This window comes from Rhinolophus ferrumequinum, chromosome 10 (assembly GCF_004115265.2).
Source record: "Rhinolophus ferrumequinum isolate MPI-CBG mRhiFer1 chromosome 10, mRhiFer1_v1.p, whole genome shotgun sequence".
Lineage (NCBI taxonomy): Eukaryota > Metazoa > Chordata > Mammalia > Chiroptera > Rhinolophidae > Rhinolophus > Rhinolophus ferrumequinum.
In genome coordinates, this window is record NC_046293.1 from 38587748 (window position 1) to 38605693 (window position 17946).

General features: G+C 39.0%; 1 protein-coding gene across 3 annotated transcripts; it reads right to left on the bottom strand.

The window, feature by feature from the left end:
* Positions 1 to 4290: 4290 nt before the first annotated feature.
* Positions 4291 to 17719, bottom strand: PTHLH (parathyroid hormone like hormone). 3 transcript variants are annotated; one of them, XM_033117553.1, is made up of 6 exons: positions 17513 to 17719; positions 16946 to 17037; positions 15104 to 15339; positions 14410 to 14532; positions 8396 to 8818; positions 4291 to 4769 (listed from the first exon to the last, which is right to left on the bottom strand). In XM_033117553.1, the coding sequence occupies exons 4-6, from the start codon at positions 14508 to 14510 to the stop codon at positions 4760 to 4762; spliced, it is 534 nt and encodes a 177-aa protein (XP_032973444.1). In that variant the 5' UTR covers positions 14511 to 14532; positions 15104 to 15339; positions 16946 to 17037; positions 17513 to 17719; the 3' UTR covers positions 4291 to 4759. The 3 variants fall into 3 exon arrangements, with proteins under 3 accessions (XP_032973444.1, XP_032973445.1, XP_032973443.1); XM_033117554.1 differs by lacking the exons at positions 16946 to 17037; positions 17513 to 17719 and having other exon boundaries at positions 4425 to 4769; positions 15104 to 15448; XM_033117552.1 differs by lacking the exons at positions 15104 to 15339; positions 16946 to 17037; positions 17513 to 17719 and adding an exon at positions 14704 to 14803 and having other exon boundaries at positions 4426 to 4769.
* Positions 17720 to 17946: the final 227 nt, after the last annotated feature.

The following is a 17946-nucleotide window of genomic DNA, read 5'->3' on the forward strand; positions in this document are numbered from 1 at the left end:
TAGTCGTTACAATGTTATAAAATGTTATGGAATAAAATTTACCATTCTTGAGGAAGAGGGCAGTTAAGAATTTCCCACTGTATCATCTGAAGAGAAAAAAATTGTCCTCGAAGCATGCCTGCTTTCTAGTTTGTTTCACTGTGGGTAGTCATGTCACAACTGTTCAATATATTGTTGTATATTCTACACTGACTCAAGGGTTCTACTAAAACTCATGATGAATGAAAGAATAATGTGAATATAGAATTACTAAATCCAACGTGGCATGGTTTGTTATTGTTTTGCATTTATTTTGTAGAACATGGAATTCAACAGGCCACTTCCCAGCAGCTTTTAAGTGACAGCCCATTGAGTTTTGACCATCAATTACCTTGCTCAAATGGAAGGCAGATGAATGATTTTGCTTTTTAGACCCCAAAGCAACACAGATTTGGCAAGGAGTAGGAGTCACCATTAAAAGAAATCCATTTTTCAGGAGTGACACATTTTGTATTTATTCCAATTTGTAAATGTCTTCCAGTTTGGAGGAAAATGTTAGGAAATTCCCTGGAAGATATTTTGAAATTTAATTAAGATGCAGTTTGAAAACATATCTGTTATGCTTTGTACTTGTAAATATGAGCATATCAGGAACTTACACAGAGATGTGAATGTTCTCATCCTGACGTTGGGTAGCTCTGGTTGGGAACTGTGTATATTAATCTTCTGACAAAATAGCAGTGTGCCTCTTCTGCACAACTGGGCCCTGTGGGTAACTTCTGTGCAGTGTATTCATAGTAAGAAAACCTGATATTTTAAATTCTCCTCCCTTCCTCTGGGAGGTTGCTGTATACTCCACACAAACCCTTGCTTTTTGTACTTGTAGGGCTGGAAAAGTTCCTATTAAACCAGAGGCTGAAAAACAAAGGGCACTCTGGTGAACAGTTGATAACTTGGAGCCGTTATTCTCCAAGCCTCTTGGTATTGGAATAATAGAATGGCCTGGCATGGGAGTCTGAAATACTCAAAACTCTGATCCTTCTCCTACCTCTTGCAGACTTTTTGCTTAACTCTGCTTTTTCAGTTGATACATCCAGAAACTGAAGGAACCTTTAAATATGTTCAACAAATATTTATTGTGCACCTGCTATGTACGAATGCTGTTATCTAGTGTTGGATGGTCCATATTAAAAAGTCAAGGTTCCTGCCCTTAAGAATTTCACAAAATAATTAGGGAAGTAACGTGGGCAATTTGGAAGGAATAGTACTCTCTTAAAGAATTAACCCCAGGATACATAATAATATAATTCATTGAAGTAATACCTTTAGCCTTTGGAATCTTAGTAGCTATCAGTGTTTAATAACCCCTCTGAAATGTTCAGTTGAGTCCTTAGGAGTAACTTACCATATGGCAGCGTTTTGCTAATTATATAATAGAATCTTTGATAAGAGCCTTGTTCTCAACACCTTCTGGGTTATTAAACAAAGGGAAGTGCTTGGAATGTCTTTTACCCTTTATTTAAAGAAGGAATGATTGCTCTGCTGGGAACACTTCTTTGGAACACTTAGAACGCTCAATAAAAGTACACACTGTTTACAGAAGATGAACCCTCTGCGCTTCAACATATTGTTTCTGTCCACAGCTGGTTCTGTTTTCCCGTGGATTGTGTGGCCAAAGGGAAAAATAGCAGTTAACTGTAAGATACTCTAGAATTAAACTGTAGATTATCCTAACGTTAATACCTCATGATGATGTATTTCAGAATTTCTTACAAAACACATTCACTGTGTTCTTTAAGCACAGATGGATATCTATTAAACCATGTTTCAGTATTTAATGAATTGACTATAAGATAAAATTGAAGTAATACTTGACTTTGTTTTTCTTGTTGGGTTCATTATATAATGTATTAGAAAGAGCTTTTTGATTTTAAAAAGATTGATTCTCTTTGTCCATGTGTGGTAGATACAGAGAGTTTAATAGCTGCTTTGCTCAACAGGTACTCAGAATAGGTAATGGAAAAATTAAAACTGTGTTCTTAACCATCATAGTATATGATTATGCTTTCTCCCAAGAAAAGCTTCAGTTTCTCCATATTTCTCTGATGCTGCCTACATTCCCAACTAATTTTCGTAACAAGGAAGGGGGGTAACAGTATGACTTCAAATATTTTCAGGACCAACAATGTCAACACTGATCTTAGTTCGTAAGTTCATGTAACCCTGAATATATTAGATGCATTATAAGCACAATGCTTTAGAATGCACCTGTTGTACAACGATGGCTGGAAAATACAGAAATAAGGAATGAGGTTTCACACTTAAGTATCACTGCTTGTCTTTTACAGTTGGACTCCACAGTGTCATTAAATGTATATTAGGTATCTAATGAAATACCAAAGCTTCTGTCTGAATAAAATTTGAGGAAGGTAATAATAGCGAGTTAGCAGATTACATTTTATTTTCTTAATTCCAGAATACATAGTCCAAGTTGCCTTTATTTAAATTGTTATTGTTTTATAAACATTATTTAAGTCAAGGCTGAACCATATTCACTTAGACGGTAATTCGATGGGGGTTTATTTACGTTTAAACACATTATCTTAAATCATGTATCTCAGTTTGTCTTTCGTAGAAAATGACATCATAAAAAACGAGTTTTCTCCGAAGTTATTTTGCTTCCTTCATCTTTCCACTCCATCCGTTATCCTATGATTTTACTCCTTATCATTGCTAGAAGACCTAGTATATGACGAAAGGCAATAATCACATTAATAATGCTTTGGTGAGAATTGATAGCTATAAACCTCCACATTCCCTTTTCCCCCTTTTCTTTTCAGTAATGGGCTATTTGTGAAGAAAAACTTTAAAAAATGACTTGAATCTGCTGCTTCCTTGCCCTAATGCCCAACTATTTACCAAGCTAGTATTTAAAAAACATATTTTATGTAAACAACTTACAAGGATTTGGTGTAATCTTCAGATTTAGAATATTGGATGGGGTTATGCAGGATGGGGTTATATTTGTTTTTAAGATCCCCCCAGTCTAGCTGCTTTATACAGGTTTAGGGTATTGGCCTTAAACTTCTAAATATTTTTTAGGTGTAAAAACTATCTCCAACAAATTCATAAGTGAAGCTAAACACAAATTCGCATATTTCTTACTAACAGGTTCAAAATTATCAAAAAATAGTAAGATGGGTCCTATTTTGAAGGCTATGGGACTCAAGTGAAAATATGAATAAACTCAGTGTTAGAATATTCCTTCCCAAAACATTATCCTACTCACATCCAGTTCAGACTAATCTTTCCCCATTTTTTTCCTCCTTTTTAAAAAGGTTCATAGACTTTTGTATCATTTCATAGTTTCTTGACTACAGCATTTAGTACATTTTCATGTACATGTATGTGTAATCTATCCACTGGAGTGAGAGAATCTTGAGGGCAGTTATAGCATTTTACTTCTTGTGCATCCCCCAAACATCTAAGAGACATCTAACAGAATATTAGGTCTGAACATAATGCTTCCTAAATATGTGCTTGCTTGATTCTTGATTCATAGGCTTTTTGTTGTGTTGTGTTTTGTTTTTCTGATATGTCCTAAGCTGAATACAGTTAAAGAAAAAAATTCTGTAGAAGGAAAGATGTTTGTGTTTTCATCTGAACATAGAAGTAGGAAAAGTAGGATGATACTCAAAATGGAAAAGGGATCGCATATGGTGTTATACCCATGCTGTTTGCAACCCTGGTCCATGGAACTGTGATATCACAGGAAAGTAGTCTTCCCCTTTGGAGGCTTTTTGAGTTGTCACCTATGTCCCAAACCTGAGTATCTCCTTTCTCTGGTAGGAAATGTTAACAAGTAGAATTCTCAAGTAGCTCTTTTATGCTTATTATTGTTGCAAATAAGAGCAAGCTCTCTCAAATTAAACTTTACTTGGTTAAAAGTACCCTTGTCCTTAAAGTTCCTGATCTCTGTGTCTCCCTTTTTTCCAGCTCTGGCTGACTCTCTGGGTTGTTTCATTAATCTGTTCTCCTGACTTCTCTGTTTTTCTCTGCCTTCTCCCGTCTTCACTTCAAATTGGATGTGCTTCATAAAATAATATCTAGGTAGTTCAGCCATTCTATTGAATTGAGCTTAAATATTGGATGAAATACATTTTAAGTGATTTTTAACTAAAAGCTAACGTGAAAATGTTGGATTATGTTCCAATGTAAACATATTAAACTTAAGATCACATCAAATACAGCTTAAAAAATTACATGGTATTCCTTCTACTAGAAACTTTGAAGGATATGATTCACCTTGAGTCATGATGTAATTTAGATTATATTTTATTAGACATTCTTTACAAATTTAAAATACTGCTATTTTTACATGCACAGAGGAAAATCAGTTTGGATAATTATATTTAGGCATTCATTAAAATCAACCACAAAATAGACACTTTATTGTGTCATTTATCAACATACTTGATATGTATATCTAAAGTGCATTATGTTACAAAAAATATAGAAATTCAGCAGCACCAAGATACATTTACAAAATAAATACATCAGTTGACAAAATAAATTATGGTAAATGTGATAATAATAATTGGATTAGCCTTGGAAAAAAATATTCACAATGACCAATGTGCAGTTTCATAGAGCAATGGGGGAGACAGTTTTATTCCAATGCATTTACAGTATTTACAGACAATAAATATTTCTAATACTTTCCATATGTTCACTATTACAGAATCCTGCAATATGTCCTCTGAAGTTCTTTGCAAAAATTTCAATGCTTCCTGAAAAGGGAAAGAAGGGAAAATAGGTTAATTATCCTTACAAATGAAGAGACATAAAATAAGAGGTATAAATTAAGAAACATTGGACCATAATGGAAAGAGATTCAGGGGACTTCTTGTAAATATCTCTTGTAAGAGGTGCCTGTGGGATCCACCTGACTTTTTAGAACCTCTGCTATAGAGTCTTTAAGTTGATCAAATGGTCATATGTAGTGCAGAAAGAAAAAGGCTTGCATCTCTAAGCATACTCTGCCAGCAAAAGGAGACCCTGTGAGAATTTTCCAAAGCTGCCAATTGGCAAGTTTGGAAAGAGAAGGGACACATTTGAGAATGTGGAAATAAGGATAGGTTGTGCAATCCATCATCAAATACACCTTGCTTAGAAGTTTATTCCCCAGTGATGTCTGATGTGAGTGATCCGCAGCTTCTTTATTTTTCTAGGTTGTCATTTGGCCAATCTCTTGATAAAATAATGGGCTGTTGTGAGGGTAGTCTAAAGTGTGTGACTTGGGGTAAATTTTGGAAAGTTGTTTAATTACATGGAGTACGTTTGGTTGATGATTTGATGTCTTGTGTCATTTTATTAGCTGTCCTTAAACATTCATGAATGAAACTATTACTGAATTTTAGTTCTGAAGCCAAAATTAAGATAGAATTATTTGTTTCTCTCTCTGCTGGTTTTTTGAATGGATCTTGCATTAGAAATTGGGAAAGCCTATTTTAAATTACAGAAAAAGGATCAATTGATTTAAAAGTATAAAATAACACAAGCAAGAAGGGAATTAACAGTATTTTGAACCATTATTTTCTCAGAAGGAAAGAAAGAAAAAAGGAAAAGATCACTTAATTATATTTCACACTGCCCAGCCAGTTGACTTGTTAACCTTCCTTCTGACTTCCTTTAACAAAGGCATGCATTGGAATAGCTAAGGAAAACATGTAACATGACCTAAACGTATGTGTGTGTGTTTGCTATATGTGTGTGAGATGTTTTAAAGTCCTAGCCCTTTTGAATACTGAAAAGCTTTAATATTGTTTCTAAATCAATATTTACCAAGGCAAAACATACGGTCTCCATGAAATGAGTCCTAGTGTATCTGGACATCTCATTTGCAACATCAAAAATTCCAAAGTGTAATTTCCAAAATTTAAAGCTATGTATCTCCCACTGACTGGTTCACGTAAGAGAAGCCAGACAGTTTTAGCTCAGTAGTTTCTGTTAAGAACTACTATATATGTTGTAAGAAAGTTCATGTTTGCCATATCATCAGACCTCTCAGATCATCATATAATAATGCGAAGAGACTAAAGAGAGAACATTAATAAAAGTTTTGTTGCTTATAAAATTTTAAAATAGTTATTCTGAAAAGATTCTATTTGTATTACAGAATTTGCATGGCCCCATATGTTCTCATCATACCCTCCTAAATTTCCCCACTCTTCCTGCGCCTCTGTTGGGTTGTATTGGGACAGTGCCAACATCTGGCTGCCAAACACACAGTGCTTTCCATGAACGTTCCTCACAACCAGGGAACAGAAAGGAGAAGCAGAAACATTCTCTTTCTTTCAGTCCTAGATCTGGATTTGATTAGGCCACTGCCTAATTTTCACTAGATCTACTTTAACTTAGGGATAGCTTTGGGATAAGAATTGACGAGTGCTGATTTTCATTAATTCTCCAGATACTTAAGAGCACTACAAATTTTAAATGAATAAAATACAAAGAAAGTATGTATACTTCTGTTTTTATTATATGTTATGTATACTTGTGTGTGTGTGTGTGTGTGTGTGTGTGTGTGTGAGAGAGAGAGAGAGAGAGAGAGAGAGAGAGAGAGAGAATGGATTAAAAATAGGTAGGTTCTGGCAATAGAGTCCTTGCATTAGTGATAAATAAGTACAGTTAAGATCATATCTTAAAATACACTGAATATCTGCATTGAGACAAAATTCATAAGGTTTGTTACCCCTCACAGATCCATTAGATACTTGCAGAGCAAGTCATTCACTATGTTAAAGATTTCTCTAGTGCTACTGCCCATTGAGTGCTGAAGCTATACTACTTATTCAATGTAATTATCATTTTATATGCTATGCAATGATGGGTTTTGTCAACTCAAAGAGAGAAGTGACGGTAAATAGGTTCAAAGTCCCCTTTGAAACATCACTCTATAATCCTATCTCTAGTCAGAGGAAAGAACTGGAGAAGTAACAGGGGACTCCTTAACTAATGAGATCATTAGCTGCATATGACACATTCTTGTGTTGTTTTCCTCTTTCTTTCAAACCCCACTGAAGTGCTCTACTGAAAAGTAAACAATAAAAAAATATCCATCCTATCAGTGGAAATGCATAGATCAAGGGGCAGCACTGACATAGCACTGGCCTAAGTGTCAGGAAACCGGGAAATAAATGCAGTTTTGAGGACTACCTATACCAGTAGCCAGGACTGCTCAGGTACTTTAACTGTGGAATACCTTGGTTTTCTAGTTTATAAAACGAAATGAATAATTTTCCCTTTTTGCCTCACAGAAACACACACACCAGTATAAACAGAATGAACAATCAGAACTATACCTAAAAGCACCAAAACAACAACTTGCAATTTATTGAGCACTGACTGTATCACAGGCATTTAACCCATGTAATCTCATTTAATTTTCACTCAACCCAAAGAGGTTGGTACAATTATTATCTTCATCTCAGAGAGGAGGAAAGTGAGTCTTAGAAACACGAAGTAACTCGTCAAAGGTTGTGAGCTTGAAAATTCAGACTCAAAATTCGAACCTAAGGTATTTATTTGGCTCCAAACTCTGTGAATGTCATTACTACCTGCATCTGTGAGGTAAGGGTAAACACGCCACATAGATGTGAGGTTTTATTATTCCTACTGCAATAATTAGAAAAAATATTTCAACGTGTCAGTGGACAAATAGCTACATGCGAATAACATGTCCTTCCCAAGCCAATACTTAAAATTGTTCAGAAATCATGTTTTTTTCCTTCTCATAAGCAGGTAGAAACCAGAGTTAAATTTAATTAAATAAATTCAAAGTGTGTGTTTAAAAAATTTAATTTATTTAAATAAAAATAAGATTTAAAATACATTAATTTTAAATAAATACATTGAATTAAATAAAAAATGTGAACAGCTCAGCATTGTCTACGGTAAGACAGTGTTCTGTTTGTAGTGTATTGTTTGTAGATCCTATCAAAGCCTTCTGTGTTCTCCCCTGAAGTGATTAAAAAAGTAACAGATGAAACAGAAGTTTGCCATGGTGTGAGATTTGGGGAATAAACTCATTTCTCCAGCCAATGATGAAGGTGGTCATTAGCTTCTGAAGCTGGCCTACGAAATGAAACTAGTTAGTGGAGTACTAAAGGACTGGTATTGGGGGGTGCGATGGTGGAGAAAGAGACACAGGTTATCAGACCCCTGTGTGTGTCGAGGGGGTCGGAGGACACTGCTTTAAGTAAGACAATATTCTGAGTCATCTTGGTTTTGTAAGCTTTTAAACTGTGGAGTGACTGACGGGGCAGAAAGGTGTGTCCAAGCTAAGGCCGAAGGGAAGCTACACACCCCCTGGTGAGAAGACCGAGGAGAGGCTCTGAGTCAGGGGGCCAATTACCGGAAATTGAGCTCCAGCGATGTCGCGGAGATGTCAGACAGGTGGTCCCCTTCCAGCCCACTCCCAGCCACGCCAGAGTTTAGCCAGGCCGATCGAGTCCGCCGTTTCTTCTTCTCCTGCTCCTTTCGTTTCCCAGGCTTGCCTTTCTTTTTCTTGCCTGGTGTCTTCAGTGGCTGCTCTTTGTATGGCTCTACCTTGTTGGTTTCCTGAGTTAGGTATCTGCCCTCATCATCAGACCCAAATCGGACAGGGTGGTTCTTGGTGTTGGGAGCAGGCTTGGAGTTGGGGGAAACCTCCGAGGTAGTTCTGATTTCAGCTGTGTGAATTTCTGCGATCAGGTGGTGAAGGAAGAATCGTCGCCGTAAGTCTTGGATGGACTTCCCCTTGTCATGGAGGAGCTGATGTTCAGACACAGCTCTTTTGCTTTAAGGGAAAAAATAGCAGGAGAGAAAGAAAACAATGACATTGTAGTTGTTGGTAGAGACCACAAAGATATGAGGAAAGCCCTTTAGTGTTCTAGTTGGTCTGATACAGGGCACAAGCTGGAAGAAAAGCAAGCTCTCTGAGCAGGGAAGGGGCCAGAGTGGCAATGGCAGTTGGCTGGCTCTAGCCCAGGGTCCTAGCTCTGCCACTCACTAAGTCTGTGACCTTTGTGAGAACACAAACATTCTTGGGTCTTGTGGGCCCCGGCTGTTTTAAAAAAAGGGGTCAGAGTCAGTGATTTGTATGCTCCCTTCTCAATTTAAATATGATTCAGTTACACTCAGTAATGGACAGAAACCACTAAACTGCTTTTCACATTTTTCAGAGTTGTGTTGGGGAAATAAATCCAGAAGTACTAGCCCGGCAAATAAAAAGGAGGCTGATTTTACCTGACTATTTGCACACGCGTAAGCACACACACACACACAGCTCCCCCATTAAGAAAATAATAACACTAAATTCAAAGAATAGCAAGCTGTAAGAGTAAAAGCAAACAAAGACTGAAGGATAAAGTGAGCAGTGAAGCCTGTCTGGGAAACCACCTAACAGACTGAATTTTAACATATTAGACTGCAGGCTACCAAGAACTTATATTTGAAGGCCAACTGTCAGAGTGTGCATAATTTTCTGTAAAGTAGTGGGTGGTCTCTTTAAAATGGGTTTCTTTGTGTGTTTAAATTAAGTGAGATCATTCTATTTCTTCTGTGAGTTTTTTTTTAATTTAATGTTTCAGAGGGTATTATCCTTAGTACTTAATTAAGAAATTCACTTTTTCTACTTTTTCTTTGTCTTATAAATATCTCTAAGAACAAACATGAAGTGATTTTTTCTATATAAGCAACACTCATAAAATATAGTGAAAAAGAATAAACTAATTCAATATCAATCGTCTTAGATGACACTCTGGCTCTTGCTTAAATTGTCCATCCATGTATTCTTTAATTAGTCTGTGTGTATATCATTAACCATATTTAAGGGTTACATACATTAATCAGTCATGCCTGTTTCAACTCTGCCAATTTCTACCACTGAAATGACCCTCCAAAGTGGCTCATTTTCAAAAGTATATTTTGCAGGTCTACATCCCATGTACTTATTTCCCTGACACAGTGGTATCTGGGTCCCTTATTGCATTCACTTCTTTAACTCCTCAGAGAGATATGACAATAATTAATAGCATTATTCTCATATAATAGATGGGGAAAGTGAGGTTCAGAGAGACTAAATGCCCACACAATAAGACCAGGCAGAGCCATGGCCCCACAGATGAGTTCCTCCGATTCTAAAACCAAGATAGTTTTTTTACCTTCCTCAATCCTTTTTCCTGCTGAAGCTGAAGCATATGTTAAGAAAACAAGAGGGAAAGGGCACAGAGTAAAAAGCCTGTCATGGAAACTATGACAATGGGCGAATGGACAGGAACCTATCAGTTTCCTCGAAGACCAAGATTATTGCCCCAAGAAGTCTATTTTCATCACACAAATAAAGAATTAGAATATCTAGAGTTTGGATTATCACAGAGGGAATGAGAGACTGTGAGCCCCAAAAGAGTAAGACACAAAAGAACAGTCATTATTTCTCTGAACCCTACAGCTAGAATGCCAGCTTCCTTTTAGTATTTTAGTGTGTGGACTGACTTAAAGCCATATAGCCTGTTCAAAAAAGACATGACTTAATGGAAAGGAATGTAACAGGAGCCTGATTTAAATGAGGCATGAAGGAGTCTCTCTTCCTTTTTGAAGGTGCTACATGTGACTAGATTAAAATTCACTTACTTTGTGGCAATAGTTAGTATTCTGGAAACTTTTAATAATCTAAAAATTTGAGGCTGTGGTACAATATATTTATATCCTCTAATAACATTTTAAAAGAATAGGACTGATATAATTGCGTATTTCATAAGTAGTGCAGTCTAATAAGTATCATTTTAGCAAAATGTCACATTAAAAAGTTCTTAACCAGTGACCATTTATAGTATTTGGGGACTTTATTTCTTTTCAATTCCTGGCAGATATCCACTTCCATCTGTGTTGCATCCCAAATACATAATACAGCTCATGCTAGCATAACCTGAAGACAAAACTTTTAATGGTTGGTCGGTTCTAATCAAGCCACTTTGCTCATGCCTCCTCTGATTGGCATATATGCCTGTCATCTTGGCTGGCCTGTCAACTGTGAGTCACAGTGACTTCCTAACTCAAGCACTGTACTTTCCCAGGATGGTTCTCATGGGAAAAGGAGTGACTATTCTATCCTTTTCTTTTATAAAAAATCTACACTGTGGCACAACTTTGTCCAGGTTAAAATCGTACATCTCTTGTGAGGTAAAGATGACCCTTCTGCCTTTTAGGGGTTTTAATTGTTAAGGTACTGGGAAACACAGATTTTTCTTAAATGCTAAATCTGAAATGCTGTTACATAATTTATTCAATAGTTCAACGCTTTCTGCATTTAAACTTGCATTAAATTATTGTGAAGAATGAATTTCAGATTGGGCAATTGAATTCAAGGATTAGGAATATACTAGTATCTTTACCGTCAACAAAGAATAAGGTCCATAAAGCATTCTATTTATTTTCAAAAGAAGACATGAACTGACACAAGTATAAAGGACTAGCATGTACAAACTAGATATCCGTCAGTATTGAGCAATAAAGTCAAATTAAGGAGGCTTTCAATTTAGATAATTCTGAAATATTTAAGTTGTAAATATGGCCTTAATAATAGTCTGTTACTCTACATGCCTGTAAATATTACATAGCACAATGGCTCACATGGCATTTATTATGTACCTACGCTCCAACATGGAAAAACAAGTATGTTATGTTTATGGTCTCCTTTAAGGATTGTTAAAAAAATTGCGAAAATGTGGGGGAACTGATTAACATAGATAACTCTAACTTCAGTCAAAAAAAGTCTCTTCTCTTTTAAAGAAAAATCACTTTCAAGGGAGTTTTCGGGGAAGAAGACTAAATTTCTAAGGAGCTATCAAGGAACACACAGAATAAACAGAGTGATGGAAATTTCTCTTTCAGCACAGGAAGTAGCAACATGCTTGTGCTGATGCTAGGCTCCTAAGGCCAGAGTCTGGGTTTGAGAAAAGTTCTGTGGTACATGGAAGAGTCAGAGTTAGGGTGTTAGAGTTAAGATGACTCACCAGAAGTCCCTTCCAACCCAAATGACTCAGGCGAAAGTTATGCTTTTCATTAAATGGACTAGACCCAGTCTGGCTCCCCAACAAATCAGCCAATGATGTTTTAGGTTTCTGCATCTGCCGGGCTTTCCTCTCTAACTTAAACACTAAGGTTGCTACCTGCCATGAGCCATGTTCATCTGGACAAGAACACCCGTATGTCTCACTTTCCAACCTCAAATTTACTCATGCTCTAGCCTCATTAATTAAAATCTGTTGGACTCACAGGTCCAAACGATTCACAAACCTAGATTGCCTCTTTTGCATGGCTCGACAGTGTTATTGTTGTAGTAGTTTCCTCTCCTTTAAAAGTTAGCCCCTAGTTAGGAAAACATCTAATGCAGTTTCCCTAATACTTGGTGTGAAAAGTAATTGGGGAGTAACATGGTTTGATTATATATTAAAATTTCTTTCAAGAAACTGAGTTGATAATAATAGGCTAATATTTTGTTTTACTGTTACTTGGCAGTAATGCAAAAACAATAACTTATTTTTTTAAACTCCGTTTGGCAGTAATAATTTGATAAAAACATCTTCATCTACTGATAATTTCAGCCTCCGTGAAACACCATCGCTGTAATGTGATGATCTATTAGCCATTAACTATAAGAATGTTTTGTGGTAGTTTTATAACTGACTGCTGAGTGTGAGTGTTTAACTACAATATTATATTTCACCCACAAACAAAACTATAACAGAGTCTTTGGCTGCTAAATGGTTTTTGATGTGTATTTTGCAAGGTGCAACAAAGAGTTAAAAATAGGCTTTAGGACAATCAGCACAATTTTTATGACATAACTGTGGATTTAATCATGGTCCATTTACTGTTTCTCAAAAGAGAAAACAGGTATTTCTTACACAACTTTAAAGAAAAAAAATTGGCTGTGTTCCAAGACAGTATATCTTGGCCAAATAAATACAGTATTTAAGCGTGCTTTAAAAAATTCAGTCCTCATCTATATTTATATAAGGATTTTAAATAACTGAATTTAATACAAATCACAAAATGACCAAAAAGTGTGAAGACAATTTTCAGAAATACATCAGCAAAACGTTGATTTGAAGAGTACAATGCAGCTTTATCTTTAGTATACTGTTCTACACAATTTGCCTAAGGAAATCGATAATAGATTTTCATTTTGGTGCCAATGTTCAGACATGTCTAAAGTAATTTTATTTAAGGATTTTCTGCTCTAATAATACTAGACCAAGGGTACATATAACACTGTTGCCTTTTGGTACACCCTTGGAAATTTACAAGGACACACCATGAACTTGATTGTAAATATTAGATATTGCAATTTCTATTGTTAGTGTAAAAGTTCTCCTTAATTCCTTCTCCAGAGGCAAGCTCTTGTCAGTTCTCAAACTTTATGGTTTTCTCATCCTGAACACTGAGGCTGCAGCTTGAAGATCACCCAAAAACAGTGTAACACACATTATTGAACTGCTAGGTCCAATAGATTATGAAGATAGTGTTACTCTATCACTCTTCCATCTTTTCAGTCATACAACATAGTGATGATTATCTGGTGTGCTTGGATGTATGGTTATTTTAAAGTTAAAATTATCCTTAAAAGAATCACTAAAACACAAGTTTTCAGTCTACAGTGCAGACATGTGATTCCAGATTAAAGAATTGTTAGCAGTAATTCTAAGAAAAAAAAGTTTCCACAACTAACATTCATTTTGGAATCAAGTACTCTAGCGGTCCTGAACTGTATCAATACTAACGTTGGAATTGTGCCATTGCAAAGTTGTTACTGCTTTCTTATATAATATGCCTTCATTATGTAATGTGGTCCCATTTTTATATGCTCAAAATTATGTCACTAATAATAAAATTAGATGTAAGGTTTTTGCTATTCACACACCAATTACCACCCACATTCAGTAAGTATACCTGCGCACACAGACATATGTCCTGTCCCCTGGATCCCTCAGATTCCTCTGAGTTATCTCTCTGGTAATCCTCAGGGTTTCAAAACCCTCCCAGGTCCTCAAAGCAACTTTTTTCTTTTACTAGAGGCAGAGAATCTTTTCCTAGGGGAGATTCTATGAAAAACAAAACAAAACAAAACAAAAAACCGCTCCCTCTAATGGAAACTCACATAAAATTTGTCTCTTCCCTGCCTTCCCTGGAGGTTCAACCAGTTTTACCGCCGGTTTTGAGGACCCGGGCTCAGCCCCTGGCAGGTAGCCGGATCTCCCGGCTCTCTAACCCGAGCGAGGAGCATCAGTGACCGCTGCGAGCCCTCGGCAGCGCCCCATTCTGGCGGCCTCTCCCACTGGCCTCCCCAGCCTTCTCCCGGCGCCGTGGGGAGGACGAGGTACTTACAGCCGGCGGCCGAGCTCCTCCACCGAACGCCCGCAGGAGGGCACCGAGTAGCTCAGCAGGAATACCGCGACGCTCCACTGCTGAACCAGCCTCCGCAGCATCGTATCCTCTCGCTCTCAGGACCTGCGACAGAGTGCAAAGGGGCCCGAAGTGTCAGTCCGGAATCTCCATCTCCTCGAACTACCCCGCTCCCCCTTTTAGCCTGCTCTCCAATAGCCTTTTTAACATCAAGGGCATCTCCCAAGTTGTAAAGAAAAAAAAAATTTTTTTTCTCTGAAGCTTCTCAGCACTTACTTATTTAGGAACCAGCTACTCCAATTGTGCTTTTGCCAAACCGCACAGGCAAAAAGGGACCAAAAAGGGGGAAAAACAAATAAACAAACAGAAACAAAAACAAAAAACCCCAAAAAACAAAAAACACAACAACCTAGAGGCGCTTCCTCTGAAATAATAGCCAAAACGAAATGGTTTTATATATGTATCAATGATGAGCAGCGTGGTTACACGACTCCCGTAGCAATGTCTAATTAATCTGGTCCGCAGTTCTCCCGGGTTCGTGGAGCAGGGCTAACCCCCTCCTTAAAAAGAGAAGAAAGTTTCCTCCTCCGAAGTCAGCTTCTTCGCGAATCAGGCCGTCTTGTTCCAGATCCACTTGAAGGGAGACCCACATATATATACATAGTTGTCTGTCTACCTCCTCTGGTGGGCTGGTTGCTTCCGGAAAGTTGATTCCACACACCCTGAGAACAAGTTTCAAGTGCGTGTGTCGTCGATCAGGAGGGCCAGGTGGCAGCGAGGGCGGGCTAATAGCGGCGCAGAGGGGCGGTGGCGGCCCCGCTTCACGGGCGGGGAGGCATGCTGGCCGGGCAGCGCAGGTTGGAGGAAAGTTGAAAGCCGAGCAGAGGAATGTTCACACGCTCCCAGGCAAACCTGCGGGAGAAGTGAGCGAGTCGCAAAGAGGTGGCGCCCTAGGAACGCGCGCGGGACGAGCGAGGGCGTAGGGGGGGCGGGGGCAGAGACCATCGGCCCGAGCAGACCGCCGGCGGGAGCAAGCGGAGGGGAGCACCGAGCTGGGAATGCAGAGCAAGCGAAGGAGCTCCCCGCCTCCCGTCCTGCCGCCCCCGACGCTACCCTGAGCTCCGCCGAGCCCCACCCCGGACCGCCAGCCCTGCCGCGCCATCCCGGAGTCGGGGGCGTGGGCGGATTCTCTCGTCCCAGCTGGGTCCAGCCGGCCCGGGACTGGCCGGTGGATCTGCCATCTGAGGTCCCCGAGGGCGTGTGGAAGGACCCGGGCAGCCCCGGCCTCCGGCGCAAAGCAGCAGCCCCAGCGGCTGGACGCACGGCCTCGGGGGCCGCCGGGGGCGGACGGGCAAGGAGGAGGCCAAGGAGCCAAGCCGGAGAGCGCGGGCGCCGGGGATCCTGGGCGGGGAGGTCACGGGCCGCGCCGGCCTGTGAGTTTAGGAGCCCTAAGCCCGCATGGGAGCTCAAGGAGCGAGATGAGAACCCTCCTTCCTTGTCCTTTCCTGGGACAAGCTGAGTGTGGAGAATCAGCTAGGGAGGGAGAGATCCTTCACTTATAAAAGGAAAACACGGTTTTAGACTTCAGGTCGAGATTACATTTCTTGCTGTCTCAGAAGACTGAAGACATCTGGAGCCCGTCCAAGAAAACCCGCGCACATGATGGAGACCCCCTTTGGAACAGCTGAAGGGAACTGACGTTCCTGGGGAGCGTACACGGCCCTTTAGCCCACCAACAGGCGTCTAACCCACCCTTTCTGGGATAACCTATTCTTTCGGTCCCTCAACCCCCAGTCCCCGGTTACATATTTTAGGATGACTCTATCCGTGTCACTTCACTCCGCAGATGCAGCAAACTGTCACTATACTTGTATGCTGCTCTGCCTCCGAGAAACGAAGGAAAAGCAAGGGGTTCTTCCCAAAGCCATTGGGCGGGGAAGAAAGACTGCTCTGAATTACTGGGCAGTAAGTATCATCTAGGAAGGAGTGCAGCGGATGTCAACGCCCGCTCAACCGGCTTCTCTATCTTTCTGAAATGAACGCGGGTGCCTGGGAACCACTCAAGGGATGTTTGTCTTCTAGATAGACAATCCTACTGGTAGATGTCATTCCTCTCTAGAAGGCTAGTGTTATTTAGAGATTTCAGATCATTATGGGAAGCTGAGCTTTATGAAGCGTTCTGGCTGGTGCTCCACGGATTTACCAGGGGTAGGTGAAATAGCGTCCTCTCACAGACCCTGGTTCACCACAGCTCCCTTTCCCCCTCCTTAACTGCAGCTAGCCAGTGGTTCATGTTTGCTGCGTAGTTTGAGTGGAGGGTTACCCCTTCTCAGAAGCTGCTATCTCTCTTATGTGATTACTTTAAACTACATACTAAAAAAAAATCGTGGCTTCCTCCCAATAAAACAAAATTCTGGGAATTTACACAAAATTTCCTTTGAAAGTTTAAGAATTTCTAAATGTTAGTCCCGTTTTCATGACATGAAAAGACAAAGGAACAGCACTCAGAAATGTCAACCTTTGAATCTCTAACACTTTCTGAGTAGTACTAAAGTCTTTCCAAAACGACAGAGGAACCTTAATGTAATTGTTAGATCTGAAGGAGGAAAACTGTAAAAAAGTAAATCACAGATGAGCCATTTAGTACTTGCAAGTTGTTTAACAGTAAAATGATATTTGCTTCCACAATAAAAAACAAAAACAAAACCCAAAGGTACTCAGTCAAGTTTCAAACTATCCAGGCTTTAGAAAGTCAGCCCTCCCCCCAATAGAGGTTAAAACAAAAATCAGATTGAAAATATTAAATCACTTATGATGTAAGTAAATTCGTTATACTCTCAGAACATTATAAAGACTGGCATCAACAGACTGCTTTGATTTATGTTGCTTTTTCTACTATTAAACAAAATCGACCCCTCCTCTACTTCTCTCCTTTCTTTTCCCCCACACACTTTTCTGGTGTTAACGGCAAAACATCTGTCAAATATTTTCAGAATTTCCTCTCCTCCACATAATAGACACAGGAAAATTAAATAGTCTTTATGTGCTTGGAATACCAAAGTTTGCTCATAATTTATTACTTCACCTTTTTCTTGATTTACAGTCTTCTCTGCTCTTCTGGCCAAAGGAGGGAGGTCCTCTCAGCAGTCTCTTCAAGAAGTAATTTTATTTTGTTCTTTAAAGTAAAATTAAGTCTTACATGAGTTAAAAGCTTCCTGTAAAGAGTCTTTTCTTTTCCCACCAAAGGTAATTATTAGAAAGCTACAAAGCTTTCTAAGCTGCCCTCTTAATTACTTTCAGCAGAAATTCTCTTCAATATATACCTAAGACTCTGACTTTTTGCCTTTTTGAAAAGGATATTTTCTGATATCATCATTTAGTTCCCAATATAACTTCGTAACCTCCATGATAATGCTGAGGACACCTGAATGCAAATGAGATGACTTCACACTAGAAGCCCCCTCCCCCGTTAGGAATAGAACAAGTGCCAATAGAAGCTGCGTGTTTGCTTAGGCCTTG